We start from the raw sequence: 16,825 nt of genomic DNA on the forward strand, positions 1-16,825 counted from the left end.
AACAGCTAAACAGAACCTGATCCAGCAGCAGGCAGTTGTGTGCAGAGAGAAAGGGAAGGTGGAGGAAAGTCTTATGATGTGAGCAAAAACCCTTCAACCAATCCTATTTAAAATTAAAAAGGAATTTTAAAAAATAAAACCTCAGGACATGCCATTTAAAGGGTGCTCTGTCAGGAAAAAAAAAAAGATTTTTGAAGTTAGTTTCAAAAGATTCAAGTTGAGTATCCCATTACACAGCAATCCAAATTATTTTTTATTTTGTTGCAAATACAAATAAAATGGATCTACCATGTAACAGTGAATTTGATTTAGCAGTCATAACATGTTAATATCTGAAGTAGTTTTCTGTTAAAAAAATATCACTGGAGAGTTCCTAGGTGACTATGCATGCCTTGCAAAGGGTAGCTTGCCTGACACAGATGCATGCAGCATGTCACAGCAAACAGCTGATAAATGAGCCTCAATTTACCATGCATTTCATACAAGGGGGGCAAAGTTTCTAATGCAGAATTTCAACAAGTAAAGCTCAAACATTCTGCTGGCCCAAAGTCTTCCTGGAAACAGAAGCCCCCTCACAAATAAACCAAGGTGTCTGAAGAAAATCCAATGGATTTCACATAGAGGAAAGTGAAAACCAAGCTTATAACAAACTGAACAGTAAGATTTCAGAGTAGCAGCCGTGTTAGTCTGTATCCACAAAAAGAAAAGGAGGACTTGTGGCGCCTTAGAGACTAACAAATTTATTTGAGCATAAGCTTTCGTGAGCTGCAGCTCACTTCATCGAATGCCTGTAGCTCACAAAAGCTTATGCTCAAATAAATTTGTTAGTCTCTAAGGCGCCACAAGTCCTCCTCTTTTTGAACAGTAAGAATTTACCAGAGAAAATGCATTGAGATTAAGGATATTTAAATTCTTCCCTCTGCAGTCTGAGGTATTCTTAATTAATGAACTCATCTGGACTCAAACCCACGTGGGAGTTTCCTAATTTGCAAATAATTATTTTGTTAAACTGTTACAAAAACACTTCATGAATTGCAAGGATCCTCCCACAAACATTCAAGTGCTCATCTCAGCTAACTGCTATGGTACTGGCAGGAATAAAGTTATTGGGCCAGATTTTGCCATTTTAGTACAACTACTTTCTGCCTTTGCATGATCTGGTCTTAAAGCCCACATATCCAGCCCTAGGAGGCTCACTCCAGTGCAAGGGGAAGACCTTCTGGTGATATAAAGCCAATTTAGAATCTCATATGCCACCCGCCTCCCGCCCCTTTCCACCACCATATACTACTGCCTACATGGCTGGAAACAGTGCTTATTTGTGCCAAGGCTGAGCTCCAGCACTTCTAGACTTGGCAGTTCATAGCCCCGGTACCTCTGGGTTTGCCGCATCAATTATGAAAGGGAAAAATTGCTTGAACCCCAGCACCTTTCATTACAAATTAAGCAATGGGTGCGAAAGAGGGACATCACCAGGACTCCACTACGTTACACAAACTCATCTGTTTGTTTCAGAGTAGCAGCCGTGTTAGTCTGTATTCGCAAAAAGAAAAGGAGTACTTGTGGCACCTTAGAGACTAACAAATTTATTAGAGCATAAGCTTTCGTGAGCTATAGCTCACTTCATCGGATGCATTTGGTGGAAAAAACCAAATTGGTTTTTGAAGTGAGCTGTAGCTCACGAAAGCTTATGCTCTAATAAATTTGTTAGTCTCTAAGAATATCAGAGGAACAGTGGGGGGTGGGGTGGGAAGGAGAAATACCATGGGGAAATAGTTTTACTTTGTGTAATGACTCATCCATTCCCAGTCTCTATTCAAGCCTAAATTAATTGTATCCAGTTTGCAAATTAATTCCAATTCAGCAGTCTCTCGTTGGAGTCTGTTTTTGAAGCTTTTTTGTTGAAGTATAGCCACTCTTAGGTCTGTGATCGAGTGACCAGAGAGATTGAAGCGTTCTCCAACTGGTTTTTGAATGTTGTAATTCTTGACGTCTGATTTGTGTCCATTCATTCTTTTACGTAGAGACTGTCCAGTTTGGCCAATGTACATGGCAGAGGGGCATTGCTGGCACATGATGGCATATATCACATTGGTAGATGCGCAGGTGAACGAGCCTCTGATAGTGTGGCTGATGTGATTAGTGTTTGTGTGCACCTTTCTGGGATTGTTTGCGGCCAGCTAAAACTAGGGCAGCTTAACTTAATGCCCAAGGGACCTGCTTGGCCCACAGCAGCCATAGGAACAGGGTAATACAAGCTTTATGCTCCTTCCCAGCACCTAAAACTTGCTTTGTGTTCCGATCCTCCCACTGGGCAATTGTATATTGAAAAGCAACTTTCTTGTCCGTCTGATTACATCTGTAAACTTAGCAAACTTGACAGAAATCCTGCACTTCAATTGATAGCCCTGCAAACAACCTGGAAGCTGAAAATCAAGCTGGGTTCTTTGCATGCAAGAACAACAAAACCCCGGTTTGACTATCAGATGCCAGGTTCAGAGGGACAGACTGGCAGTTAGGGGAAACATTTCTCTTGCTAACTGAACAAGTCTGATATGGCTGTAATTGATCCAAGGACGTACAGACCCTGCCCCACAGCCTTTTTTACAAGCAATTTTCAGAAGAGGCACGTACTTAAGAAAACTGATGCCACATTGTATCACTTACAGTTGTTAATTTGCCTCATCAAAGTCTCTGGTCATTCATCTAAAAAGCAAAGATGAACAGTCAACACAGAATATGAAAGAACCACCATCTGCTCCTGAAAATTGCTTATTCACAAATAGTTTCCATTCAGCACAACGATTAATCACAACTGGAATGCTAAACTTGCTACTCTCTCCTCAGCTCTTACATCAAGTTCTCATCCTAACATCAAGGCCCTTCACTTGTCCACCTGGTCTCCATCTCCATTGATTCCCTCCTCCGTCTACCTGAACTCCTCCCAAATTCTTCTCGTTTCTTTCCATCACTCCCTTCCTATCCCTCCAACCATCCTCTCCATTCAAATCCCTCCTTTTAATTAATATGTAATTTCCACAATTCTAGCATTGAAGATTTTCAGACACTGGACCTGATCATCTTGTGCATCATGCTAGAGTTCTGTAACCTGTGCAAGCTCCATGGGCAAAGGACTGTACATTGACAGCATTCAACTAATGAGCTTTTTGCAGTAGCACTCAATATTTTGCATCATACAGCAGGATGTTGAAGTTGCCATGAGGTGGATAGTAGTACTATCTTAAGTACAATTCCCCATGTAATGCCCAATGAAGAGCTTTAGCTCAGCTATGTATCAGATATGTATTAGATACCTGTAAGCTGCTCCAGGGATTCAGCAGATTGATTTTAACTGATTGACAAATTTGGGGAAAAGATTTTTCCCATGGAGTAGCATGATATTTTTCCAAAATGCATATAACACATATATATAGTATAAGTCTAGATCTTCCATTCTTTCTTATTCAGAACATCCTAAAGATAAAATCAGTAGTCAATATATTCAAGAAGTTAATGTAAAGTGGCCACAGATACACACTGTACTCAATTGTGAGAACTGTATATGCCACACTAAAGAGATTCGGTCAAACATATGGGGCCTAATCTTGCAAATTGATGAGTGCCTTCAACATCTCTGGACTCAATAGCAATTAAGGTTATTCGCAAGCATTACTCAACATCCAGAAAGAAAAAAAAATGGCAGTTTTTTTGTGACTCAGAGGCCAAACAATGCTGAATATGGACATTGGTATATTAATTTAAACTGGCACAAGAATCACTTCATTCATGGGCTCTCTCAACTTCCTCCACAGGTAAAGATCAATCAGTTTCAAGGCAGTGTTTGGGAGAAGTGCTGGTTACTCATTAAATGGATCACTGGCTTGAGAAAAAAAACAATGTTCTTTAACCACCCATTTATTAGTGTTTGCATAGTTCCGAGATAGGTACATTCTTTGCTGGGTGTAACTCAAGACTTTACAGACTAATTTTCTGCTGATCCCCTTAGAACCAATTTGCAAAAGGGTTTAAGGTGAAAATTACCATAACCTCACTTCTCCGCTTTCCTGTGGCAATCTAACACAGAATTTAAAACAAAAGAAATTAAAGCAAGCTGGACTCCACAAGGCAGGTGCCATCAACATCTCCTTTAAACTACCGTATACTTAAGCAAGGAAGTCATTAAAAGAATCTTAGAATTGAAATTGATTTAGCTAGGGAAAAAAAATAAACTTGTTTCCTTTAGTCTACTCAGTCCTTTAAAGTCCATTTACTCAAACAATGTCAAAGTTTGCCCACAAAGTTTGCTGACAGTTGACCCATATTTTTGTTGTAGTTGTAACATTTTCCCCCATATAATTTATTCATGACATATATACCCTTGGTTCCCTGAAGTCCCAGATAACATTACTAATTGTGATTTACTTGAGTTCACAAGTAACGAGCTGCTATAAACTTAGCAAAAAAGAAAAGGAGTACTTGTGGCACCTTAGAGACTAACAAATTTATTTGAGCATAAGCTTTCGTGAGCTACAGATGCATCCAATGAAGTGAGCTGTAGCTCACAAAAGCTTATGCTCAAATAAATTTGTTGGTCTCTAAGGTGCCACAAGTACTCCTTTTCTTTTTTGTGAATACAGACTAACACAGCTGCTACTCTGAAACCTGCAAACTTAGCCTAGCACTTAAAGACACACCATGGTAACTTGGAGTGCTGAGGGGTGCACTTTTATATTTAAAAAAAAAAAACAACACCACCCAATTGTGCCTACTTCACATTGATCTAAATGCTTCCAGTAGTATGCACACATCAGACCTTGCAAGCCAGCATCTTTAAGGCAGATAATGGGCAGAGAGAAAAGTATCCAGAGAGATCATGTACCTCTGAAAAGGAGAAAGAATGGTTTTAGCCTTTCCCTTTCTCAAATATCTCATGGTACTTAATCTACTATATGGCACTGAAGGCAGAAGAATGCCTTGAGTTCCTAAACACGGATGTGGGCACACTTCATGACCACTTAGGGAATGTCTACACTGCACCTGGAAGTGCGCACCCATCCTGAGTGGACAGACACACACTTTCTCTGCTCAAGCTAGTATACTAAAAATAGCAGTATGAACATTGTGCCACGAGCAGCAGCACTGCAATATCTGCAGCTTAAATGGAATTAGAACTAAAATTGCCTATCAGGTGAAACAGCAAAAATGAGGAAGTACTGTAAAGTAAATGCATTCTTTTATTATACTGAATATATTTACATTGGTAGTGAACAAGATCACAATAGCTACTTAACATTATTAACTGGTACTTTTTTTTTACATTATGCACATCTAATTAAGTCTAGGATACGAACAAGTTCAATGTGATTTGTAGCAAGTACTAGAACTATTACACAAAAAAATTAATGGAAACGTGCTGATAAATTATAGCAATTAGTAGGTCACACCTGGATCATACTGTTTGAGCATGTGTGTATCTGGGCGGGAATTTACTCCGGACATAAATTATTCCAAAGAGAGATACATTTGGGAGAAGGTTTGAGGAGTGTCAAGAATCTTAACTCCCTTCACCCCAAATGTACATAATATAAATTGCTCAACTAACTGGTTCCTGAAAAAGATTAAAGTAGAAGGCTGATGCCCTTGAAGTCTTTCCTTTTAGAGACTATGCTAATTAAACAAACCTCAAGTTAGTTGTTCAAATATTCAACTCAACTGAATGATTTGATCTGAATTCTTTGGAAAAAGATTTTATGCTAGAGGGCTGCGCAAGCAAGATTATGTCAAAGAAAATTAAAGTGGTAGTTTAAGTATGTTGATAAAAATTGTAACTACTATTTTCATCTCTGAAAAAATACACTAATTAACATGGGCTATACCTTTCTACTCAGACAGTCACCACTCTGATTTAGAAAAGTGCTAGGACCTCCTCAGGTGACTAGTTACCCTCCCTGCAAGAATTCAAGCAGTTATGCGCTCTGACTTTAATGAAAACTAGTTGTAATTCTTTTTTTTTTTTTTTTTGCCAAGTTTGACAAAGAAAATTGCACTGGGTGGGAATGGGGTGTGGGAAGAAAACACCAACAAAATAGATACCTCTATTCTTTCCCCTCCCCTTAATGTAGCTTGCATAGTGACAATTCAGAACAGAAGAGACATCTTTAAAATCCCCATGGTTTGGGGAAAAATAGTTCCTGGATTGATTTATCATGAATCCTAAATCAATGGAAAATAATCTTCCACCAGAAACGCTTGGATTCTATTGTGTAATATCGAAGTCTGACTCCTTCAGTGGTGGTGAATCAATGGAGAGAACTAGCAGATCTCTACTGACTATGAAGTATAAATCAAAGTTGAACTGTTCTGATACTCTGTTATGCGTGGAGAGGTCATACCTAAATAAATTACTCCGTAGATCTTTTGATATTCAAGTCTTTCAAGGATTCAGATATAACCAGCTACAACTTCTTAATCCATTTCACAGCATCCAGATAGCAGACTGAGGAGTTGCACTTTGATACTGTATTTCAGAGTCAAAGAGTTAGTGAAGTGATGCCTTCTTTCATTCATGTAGGATTTTTAAAATCACTTCACAAATCTTTCCTGGAAAGTTTAGGGAATGCATACATTGATTTTTATCACTCCTACATGTCTGAAGCACATCAGCACACCAGTGTAAGCTAAAAAAATATGAAGAGCGGGAGGGAAGGGCTCTGATTTATCCATCACTCACTCCCATCAACTCCAATCAATAACTGCACATAGCCCAGGAGATCAGTTTACGATTTTATTTAATTTATTTTCTATTGAGTGAAACTGGATGTAGAATTTAACTCAGAGATTTAACAAAGACATTTAATTAAATATCATGACGACAGTAAGAGAATACTATACCCATTACCAGAGTCTTCCAAGCATTACACAATCTGCAATTGACTCAAGTATAGGCAACACAGAAGTAGGGAAAATATCAAAGAATAATGATGGGAAAAATGTTTGTGGTCATGCTCAAGAGTTTAAACAGAATATGCAAACTGGATAATTGGAAATGTGTATCCTATTCATAAGGCTAACAGAATTCACCTTAATATAGGATTGCTGAAATGTTTTTAATCTTGCACAAGTAGTTCAGCGGGGGGGGGGGGGGGGGGGGTCGAGCTATAGGAATTCTACAAATCAGCCACTGTCTCAGTCAATCAAATATTAGGATAAAAAAAGTTAGTTATATCACCGCAAAGAGCACTAACCCCAATTAGATCTTGACATAAAAGACACAGGGTCTCAAATACTTTCTATTATGCCCAGTTCTATTTGTAGAACAAATTAAAGCAAAATAGACTGACCAAACTGAAACAAAGAATCTAACTCACAGAAAGTCACCTAGACCTATAAATCCAAGAATTACCAACAGAAAATGATTAGGTGCTTGATGGGTGTGTGTTAATTAACTAGAAGCAGATTTATCTCAGCCTGAACTCCTCAGTTTATGAGCACACAGTAATTATAAGGGCTCTAGCAAACAACTGTTTGTTAAAGTGCTGAACTAGCTTTTGACAGAAGTAGTCTTTTCTGCAGATGCAGAGAGAATATTTTCTTCATTTCAGCTTATTCAATTAGTTCAAATCAATCACTGGTTTATTCAAAGTTAACAACCCAGTTTGGAGTAGAAAAAGCAGGAAGACTTTTTCTTCTCCAATCTATAAAGAAAAACTAGGTGAGAGAGGATGAGATCCATTAGTTCTAATAGGACAACAGAGACCAGAAAAAAAATCTGTTCAATTCACTTAGTAGGGATAATACTTTGTTTAATAAATCAGTTAATTTAAAATGCAAAATATGTTTTGACATACAATACTTTTTAATAAACTTTTTTATGTATCCAGCATATTTGAAGTAGTTTTATTCAATAAACAATCTTAAAATGCCATTTTGTGCACTATTTGTTGAATTCAAATTTCCAAAACGAACTTGACACAAATCACAAGTAAAAAAATCAGTCATCTAGTGAGCAAGAATTGCATTGTTCACCATTTTTAACATAATAAAAAATGTAAAAATTAAGAATCTATACAAATTTAAGTTAAGCTATATAGTTGCTTAAATAAATGTGCATCAAGATAGTATATCCTTATTAGCAAAAAAGCACCAAGTTTAGTGTAAAGATTGTATTTAGTTGCAAATCAATATGTTTTAATGGTTACCAACCAATAAGAATCAGCCTTTATTTAGGAAAATACCTAAAAAGTACAAATGCAAAACAAGATTAAAACTGATTATTAAAATCAAGGTTTCCTGCCTGCCTAATTAAATCATGATTAAAAATAAGTGATTTAAATTGCTTTCATTTAAACCAGTCCACCCTGAAGCAAAATTGGAAATACTGATCAATTTTTCTCCATTTATAAATTTACAAACAGCAAACCCTATGCTTCAGCCTCTGCAGATGTTTAAAAATAAATTAATCCCTTAAAATGAGTTTATAATAGAAATCCTTTCAGATTTTTAATTGTAACAATGGTTAAAGGTGCTTAGCCACTGATTTCCAAAAGTTCAGTGCTTTGACTTTCTTTAAAACTTCAGCAAACATGTACATCTTAATATGATTATTTTAATATAAATTATTTTAATAGATTATAATAAGGTTAGGACGAACATAGGTTGGTGTAATTTCTAATTTAATTTTAAATAGGTTTATTTTTAAAAACCTGTATTTAATTTAAATAAAAAAAATCCAATTTCTAATTTTTATCCACCATATTTTGCTTACCTCCAACTCAGGGATTAGAACATTTTATATTTTAAAAAGTGACAGATTAATATATTTTCTAGTTCAGCGGTTCTCAAACGTTACCAACCTGGAGCTCCACCCATTTTTTTATTAAAAATGTTGGGGACCCCCTGCCCTGCCCCTTCACCAAGGCCCCCCCCCGCCCTGCCATTCTCCAAGACCCCTCCTCCCACTCACTCCATCCCCCCTCCCCTTGTTGCTCACTCTCCCTCACTCACTCACTCACTTTCACTGGGCTGGGGAAGGGGCTTGGGGTGGGGGCTCCGGATGGGGATATGGGCTCTGAGGTGGGGCCAGGGATGAGGGGTTTGGGATATAGGGGGGAGCTCAGGGCCAGGGCAGGGGTGCAGGCTCTGGAAGGGAGTCTGGGTGCGGGAGGAGACTCAGGGCTCGGGCAGGGGATTAGGGTATGGGGGGGGTGAGTGCCCCAGCAGGGGGTGCAGGCTCTGGGCTGGGGATGAGGGGTTTGGGGTGCAGAAAGGGGCTCTGGGCTGGGCGCAGAAAGGGGCTGAGGGCTCCAGCTGGGGGCGTGTTCTCTGGGGTGGGGCTGGGGATGAGGGGTTTGGGGTGCAGGAGCAGGCTCAGGGCTGGAGGTTGAGAGCTTCGGGAGAGAGTTTGGGTGTGGGAGGGGACTCTGGGCTGGGTCAGGGGATTGGGGTGCAGAAGTGGGTTCAGGGTCCCGGCAGCATTTACTGTGGCTCCCAGGAAGCAGCCGCCAGGTCCCTGAGGCCCCATGGGCAGCCAGTGAGGCTCCACACACTGCCCTCATGCCTGCAGGCACCATCCCCGCAGCTCCCATTGGTTGCGGTTCCAAGCTAATGGGAGCTGCAGAGCCAGCACTTGGGCAATGCATGGAGCCACCCTGGCCACCCATGCGCCTAGGAGCTGCAGGACCTGGCAGCTGCTTCCGGGAGCAGCGCAGAACCAAGGCAGGTAGGGAGGCACTGCGAGGGAGGGATAGAAGTTGATCAGCGGGGCCTGCAGACCCCAAGAAGTCACGGAACCCAGTTTGAGAAACACTGTTCTAGTTCACATATGGAGTAAAGAATTAATAAAAACTGAGGTGCTCATGTAGCCTGATCTATAGATTAATTATATTGATTACTTAAGAATTCCCAGTTATCACTTTCAGAATTGACAGGTTTGTGTTCCAAGATCAGGCCCAGTATTATTCAAATTATTATATAGATGGGAACCCCAATGGGCACAGTTGCAACACTCACTATAGGAACTCCTGTATATTTACAAATAGCGGCTAGTGAACACATATTAAATCTACTTTTTATATGGTTTATTTTCCATCCATTGCCTATTACAGACAAAATATTAAAAAACAATTTGTTAATATAAATTCATTGTATACACATTCAACAGCTCAATGAACATGGTACAAATACCCGGGGTAAAGAGAACCGTTCCCCCACACTCCAATTAAGAATTAATGCCAGTCTCGCCTGACTACTGATGGTAATATTAAATACATATTGATAAAAACCAGTATTAACTTGTTTGGTTTTATTATCAAATCATCTTTGGGTTTCATGTCTACCCTTTCAGGCTAATTAGAAACATCCTGAATACTTCTTTCTTGGATGCCACCAACACTGGCAGTCATAGGCAACAAATGACTCTTCCAGATCCGTAACATTTCAAGCTGAAGATTCTAAGAGTGTTTTTGGTGAACTAAGAAGAACCTATAGGGACACCTAAATGCTTCCTGTGGCCTCGTTAGCACGAGGAACTTTTCATATATTTCAGAACATGATTTAATTTAGCATTGCACTTCATTACAATATGTCTAAGTATTGTGAATTTAAGGTAGAAATCACAGACTCCATTGGAACAGTTTTACTAACACAAAACCAGGTCCAAATGAGCCTTAACTATTACTGTAATGGTATAGTACACAAGTATAACACATATATTTTAACATATTAAGGGTCAGGCTTGCATTTTTATAATGAAAGCTCTTACAGATATTATGTTTCAGTTGTAATGCTGCCCAAAATTCTGAATAGTGGCTGTGAAACTGACCAGAATCTTGTTAATTTTGAGATGCTGCTTAGAAAATATATGCGGAAATGTCTGCAGGCTCAGGAAGACACTTTTGTGCTGGTTCATATTTAAAAGATTTTCTTTACAACTAGGAAGCCAGAGATTTTTAAAAAAGATAAAAGCTTACATTCTGTAGCAACTGATCCCTTAGCTGGTATCAATACTGTACATACATTTACTACAGAAAACTTCCTCCTCACCAGCAGTGCTCAATGTACACACATGCACACACATTTAAGCACACATATCTCTGTCAGAATCATGTAAATCTCCATGGCCAGAATCAACATGTCAATAAGGCACCAAATTCATTGATTATAACATTTTTTTTTACTTCTGAGAGCCGTGACAATTATAAAGTCTGAATCTGTTAATGTAATGTTAAGAATTGAAACATACACACACAACAAGGAGCATCCTCCTTCACTGAACAAGTATCACCTTGTCTGCCTTAGGAAATAAAGTAAGAAAGCAGCACTTTTACTTGTGAGTAAAATAAAGCCACAAAACAGGTTTAGATCAGTCTTGTAAAATTCTAGTCACTTGAACCAAATCATTTTTAAGTGGCAAGTAAAATATTTAGTCTTACAATTTAAAAGAAGGGACAAAGAGAATGTGTCCCTAGATTGGTAAATTTTCATGGCAATTTTTCAAATCCGATTTAGACAATATTAAAGGTGGGGCTGGAGATGGGAAAACAAATCACAGTCAGCTTAACACTTGGCTCTTATATAGCATTTCTCCTCCCTTAGATCTTATCCACCATGTGCCTAAGTATTACAACACATTTGATCCTTTCTTTCATTACACTAGGCAACATCACATGCCCTAGTAGTTCTTTACAAATTAACTAATTCAATTTTTCAAGCAGTTTCAGTATTCCCAAGAGTTGCCCGAGAGAACTCAACTCAGTTAACCCACGAAACAACAGCTACAGTACATACAGCAAAAGAGTATGGTTTCCTACCCCTACTTTCCCACCCAACAGCATGCTTAAAACTTGCCCAGACAGGTCACTGCCAGAGGCAAGAGGATAGTTTGGACTCCATGCCTATTTAATCCCTGGATGCTCCATCAGCAAACAGGGAAATCCAGCTAGTAGCAATTCTGGTGATGGTTTGTGAGGTGGACACCTGCCCCCAGGAAATAGGCTGAAATCACCTACTCATTTCACACTGGCGAGGTTGCTCTGGCAGGCTGTAAGACCTCAGGATGCCAGGTAGGGAATTCAGCTATGAGTTGTCCTCTCCTCTTCTCTCCTGCCCTACTGCTAAAGAGGAAGGCCTATGTTATATAGTTTGTATGGAACATGGGGCTCCCAACCTCGAATTCCCATCAGATGGTTACTGTTTTTTTAGTCATCACTAACCTGATCTACATTCAAACTGGTTACCCAAACTTTGTCTATATGTGGGATTAGCCCCACTTCAGCCACTGCTGGCCAACAAATGTTGTAAGTTAACGAGTGCAAACCCCAGTCATAGACAAAGTTGTGATTTGCAGCCACTAAGCTCAACCTGGTGTCAAGATAGGATAAGCTCAACCATTGCACATCACAGCTTCCTTTATCAGTGGACATAGGCAGTGGTGTGGCGACATTGGTTGTTGGCTACTGATGACTGAATCTCGCATATAGAGAAAATCCAATAAGCAAAATCTCATTACCAATCCAAGCCATGCAGTTCCTCATGTAACTGTTGCTGGTGCCCCTGAAGAGGCCATCAAAAACAACCAGACACCTCTTAGCAGGTTAAGAAGTGTATACAGACTTCTTCCTCCCACCCCTTCGCAGGTTAAGTATACAGACGTTGAGTTTAACAGGGGGAGAGCTGTATGCAGAAATACCCATATTCCTTAGCAGCCCAAGAGCCATGCCCTGGTACCTTGTCCCCAACACCAATTTACCTTGTCCTGAGGGCCTGCCAGGCTGCGTCTATGTCTGCATACAGGTTTTTCTCAGAGGGTTTGCCTGAGCTCACCCCGTAGCCAGAGTAGTCGTAGGAGAAGACGTTGCAGTTGATACGAGAGCCAAGGCCGATGTAGAAGCTGCACATCTGGCCCAGATCCACCGCGTTGCCATGCGAGAAGAGCAGCGTATACCGGCTGGCAGGGGCACAGCGCACAAACATGCACCCCAGCCTGTTATCCCGAGATGTGCGAGAAAAGAAAACCTCTACGGCATCCAACTCCCGCTGTGAATACTGCCAGTCCGCCCGCTCACTCAAATGCAGACTGCAGCTGCCCATTCCTGTTGGGGTCCCAGACCCTGTTGCTGCAGCCCCAGTCTCCTGCTGCTGCTGCTGCTGCTCAGACTGCAGCACCGTATACGTAGGCTCCGGGGGCAAGAAAGCCAACTTGGCAGCAATGCGGCTAGGGCAAGGTGGGCAGCAGAACAGCCAGCACAGCTCGCCCAGAGAGAAACCGTTCATTCTGGGGCCTTGTTCTGGCATCTGCGACACTGGATAAAAATTTACCCACACTGGGGAGTGGGGGGGGAATTCAGAGTCCACCCACAGCAACCCACTCTCAGCCTTGTGAGAGCAATACCCCCAAAATGCTACTGTCCCCCCAAAACTGTAAGCCACCAAAACCAATCAAGCCTTCCAAATCTAAGAAATCCACCTAGTGTATGTGGAAGGGAATACAAAATATAAATCGAGTGCAAGAAACTCTCCTTCAAAATCTACTACTAATCCTACAATAAATCCAACCCCACCAAATGGGCTGAAATCACTTAGTCATTTTCACACAGCCCAGGTTACTCTGGAGCACCTAAAAAAATAAATAAATAAGCAAGCCCCCCCCAAATCTACATCTGACTCAGTGCCCCAAAACCAGAAATTAAAAACCAATCCCCCTGAAATAAGATCTGCCTCCCAATGCAACCCCCCCCCCCCCAGAAACCACCAAATGCAGGATTCCCCCCCCCGCAAAAATAATAATAATACAGACACCAAACGCAACTCCTCACAATACCCCCAAGCCCAGTGCACCAGCCCAGCTCTGCACCCAGTGCCTGGCCCAATCCTGCAGCCCCTCAGTGGAGCCCCACCCCCAAACACCGACCAACTGCAACCGGCCGCCAGACCGCCCCACACACACAGCCCCGAGCGGACCCGCGCTGAAGGGCCCCCCGCCCCCTCCAGCCCCCTCCGGGAGGCGGCGCCCGGCTGCGGAGCGGACTCAGCCTCGGCTCCCCCCGGGCAGGGCCACGCCGGCTGCGGCGCGGAGACAGTAGCAGGCAGCAGCCATGTCCCGGCTCCCCTCACCGCTTCCGGGTTAGGCAGGGGCCGCCCGGCCCGCCCCGGTACCTGCGGAGCGGCACGCACCAGCCGGCCACGGCGCCCGGCCCCGGCCGCCCACAGGCCCCGCCGCGCGGCTCGCTGCTGCCCCCTAACCCAGCGCGAGGGCACGGGGAGGGGGAGAAGCAGCCGCCGCCGCCGCGCTAGAGAAAACCCGGACCCTCCGCGTGGGGAGCGTCGGACCCGCCTCCTGGCCCTTTAAGAGAACCCCACGAGAGCCTCCGTCACGTGCGAGGCCCCCCTCCTCTCTCGCGCCCCCGGCCCATCCCTTCTGGGCATGCGCGGCAAGGCTGGCGTGCCCCCCCCCCCCCCTCCGGCTGGAGAATGGGTGCTTCGGGCAGCAGCCCTGCCCCAGTCCGGGCAGCGGCTTCCCCCCCCTCCCGCTGGGATTCTTCATGGAGAGGGGCTGACTCGCTTCGCCCAGATCCTGCTGCCCCTGCTCAGGGCTCTTGCCTGGTCTCCTGCTTGTACACTTTGCCCCCATCCCCCTAAATGAAGCTGCGGCCTCTGGACTCTCTCCAGGGCCCACAAGCCCAGGCATACATACATGCATAGGTGCTGGAACTGGCTTGAAGTGGTTTCCAGGATATACACAGTATACAGTTGGGTTCGATAGCTCTCAGCACCCCCCACTATAAAAATTGTTCCAGCTCCCCTGCAGACGTGCAATTAAGGGTGAGACACTGAAAAGAAAATGAAAATACTGTAGGTCACAGGCCCTTCAATCATCTCTAAAAGCTCCCCACAAATATTACACGCATGCTCAATTTTTAAGTACATTAGTTCTCTGGCAGAAGTCAATGGCATACATCTCTGAACCCTTCAAGTGGCTAACTGGGCTGCAGACACCAATCTATGGAGAGGTGGATGGGCCAAACCTCTGGGCCACCCTGAATACCAGAAATGTTCTGCTTCAACCTGGATGGGGGATTGTGGGTTGAAGCAGGACAGTCTTGCGAAATCTGGGACTATTGGGAAGTCTGCAGTGTTGGGGGGGCAGAGGGTTGTTTTGTTTTATTTCCATTAAGAAATGTAATAAAAACATGTAAACAAAGGTGTCTTGCCTTTAGAATGAAAGAACCACAAACGATAAATACAAAAAAAAAAAGCGTACTTGTGACACCTTAGAGACTAACAAATTTATTTGAGCATAAGCTTTATTTGTTAGTCTCTAAGGTGCCACAAGTCCTCCTTTTCTTTTTGCGGATACAGACTAACATGGCTGCTACTCTGAAACCGATAAATACCAAATAATCTTTAGTGTAATCTTGCAGACAATGAGAGATTCAAGCAGCATATGAGTCCAGGCTCCAGACTCAGGACAGCTATTAAATGATAGTATAAAAAGCAACTCCTGCTCTGAAGAATGTATATAGCTGGTACTGTATGGGTTTAGCAAATGCAGAATAACTAAATGCACCTATCCTGTGCAGTTCCTTGAAGTCTATAAGCAGCATCTCATAAAACAAAGCCTTATAAAAAAACAATGCAGATATTCTTGTGCAGAGATGGTATGGCGGGGTCATCATACCCTGATAAGTAACCTGGCTGCTGAGTTCTGAATAAAGTGAAATCTGTCCAGCAATGCCTTTTTGTATCACATCTAGAGTGACACCGAAACTAGGATAAGAGTTGGATGTTTGGATTCCAATTTAGCTGTAGGCATGCTACATGGGATAAGTCAGTGTAAAATTTCTTGGACCATGTCATATCACTAAAACATCTAAAAGGGGCTATGACATGCAAGGAACCAGGCAGCAAAGGCTGAGCACTTACATCATAAATAGATTACTACTGCAAACAGAAGAAAATTAAAGAGACGACATTTCCCATATGCAGTGTTGCTGTAACTGTGTTGATTCCAGGATATTAGAGAGGCAAAGTGAGTGAAGGAATATCTTTTATTGGACCAAATTCTGTTGGTCCAGTAAAAGATATTACCTCACCAACCTTCTCTAACATTTCCCACACTCCACCCTGAGTCCTTCCTTAGGTCATATTTATAAAAGTGAAAGTCAAGTGTCCTCTTTTAAATGGGAAGTGTCATGTAATTTGCTCCTCCATTGAACTTGTCAGTGTACATGTAATTAATTAGTAGGTCTTCATTGTCCTTGTTTTACATTCTTTACCATTTAGGATAATCCCACTCTATCTCTTGTACAAAAAAAGTAGTTCCTACACTGTGGGTGTCTTCAAGAGAAAAACAACAATTGCACAGGGCTGGGCGAGTGAAGAGACTAGCAAAAAGCAGCTAAAAAAGGAAATCACCTTGAAAAGGGAAGGGTAGAGAATAAGGAGCGGAAAGCAGTTCTGAAGGCAACCAGTAATACTGTACTGCTGATATCACATCAAGCTGTATGCACAGGATAAAGTTAATATAACATTCAATGGAATAAAATGATTGGGACTTAAACTGATCACTCACTTGGCGAATAACCAATATTCCTGAGTTTCTAAAAGAGACATGTAGCTTCTCTTGCATGCATGTACAATGGTGGTATGAAGACCAAGGGACACCCTAATCCACACCTTTGTGCACCCGTTCATCCGGCCAAAATGTGGCTATGACCCTAATCTTCCCAGAATAGTAGTCAATGCTGAGAAGGTTGTGCAGCACCCTACATAGTTGAGGCTCACACACACACACACCCCTACCTAATCCTAGGGCTAACTGCAGCTTGGT

General features: G+C 42.1%; 1 protein-coding gene across 1 annotated transcript in view; it reads right to left on the minus strand.

Moving 5' to 3' along the window:
• ABHD17C (abhydrolase domain containing 17C, depalmitoylase) overlaps positions 1-14,082 on the minus strand; it is a 52,485-nt gene extending 38,403 nt beyond the window's left edge. Inside the window, exon 1 of the mRNA XM_038420453.2 lies at positions 12,746-14,082. Coding sequence (XP_038276381.1) covers positions 12,746-13,290 — 545 coding nt within the window. The 5' untranslated portion in view covers positions 13,291-14,082. The remainder of the gene's footprint in view (positions 1-12,745) is intronic.
• Between the last annotated feature and the right edge of the window lie 2,743 nt (positions 14,083-16,825).

This window comes from Dermochelys coriacea, chromosome 10 (assembly GCF_009764565.3).
Source record: "Dermochelys coriacea isolate rDerCor1 chromosome 10, rDerCor1.pri.v4, whole genome shotgun sequence".
Lineage (NCBI taxonomy): Eukaryota > Metazoa > Chordata > Testudines > Dermochelyidae > Dermochelys > Dermochelys coriacea.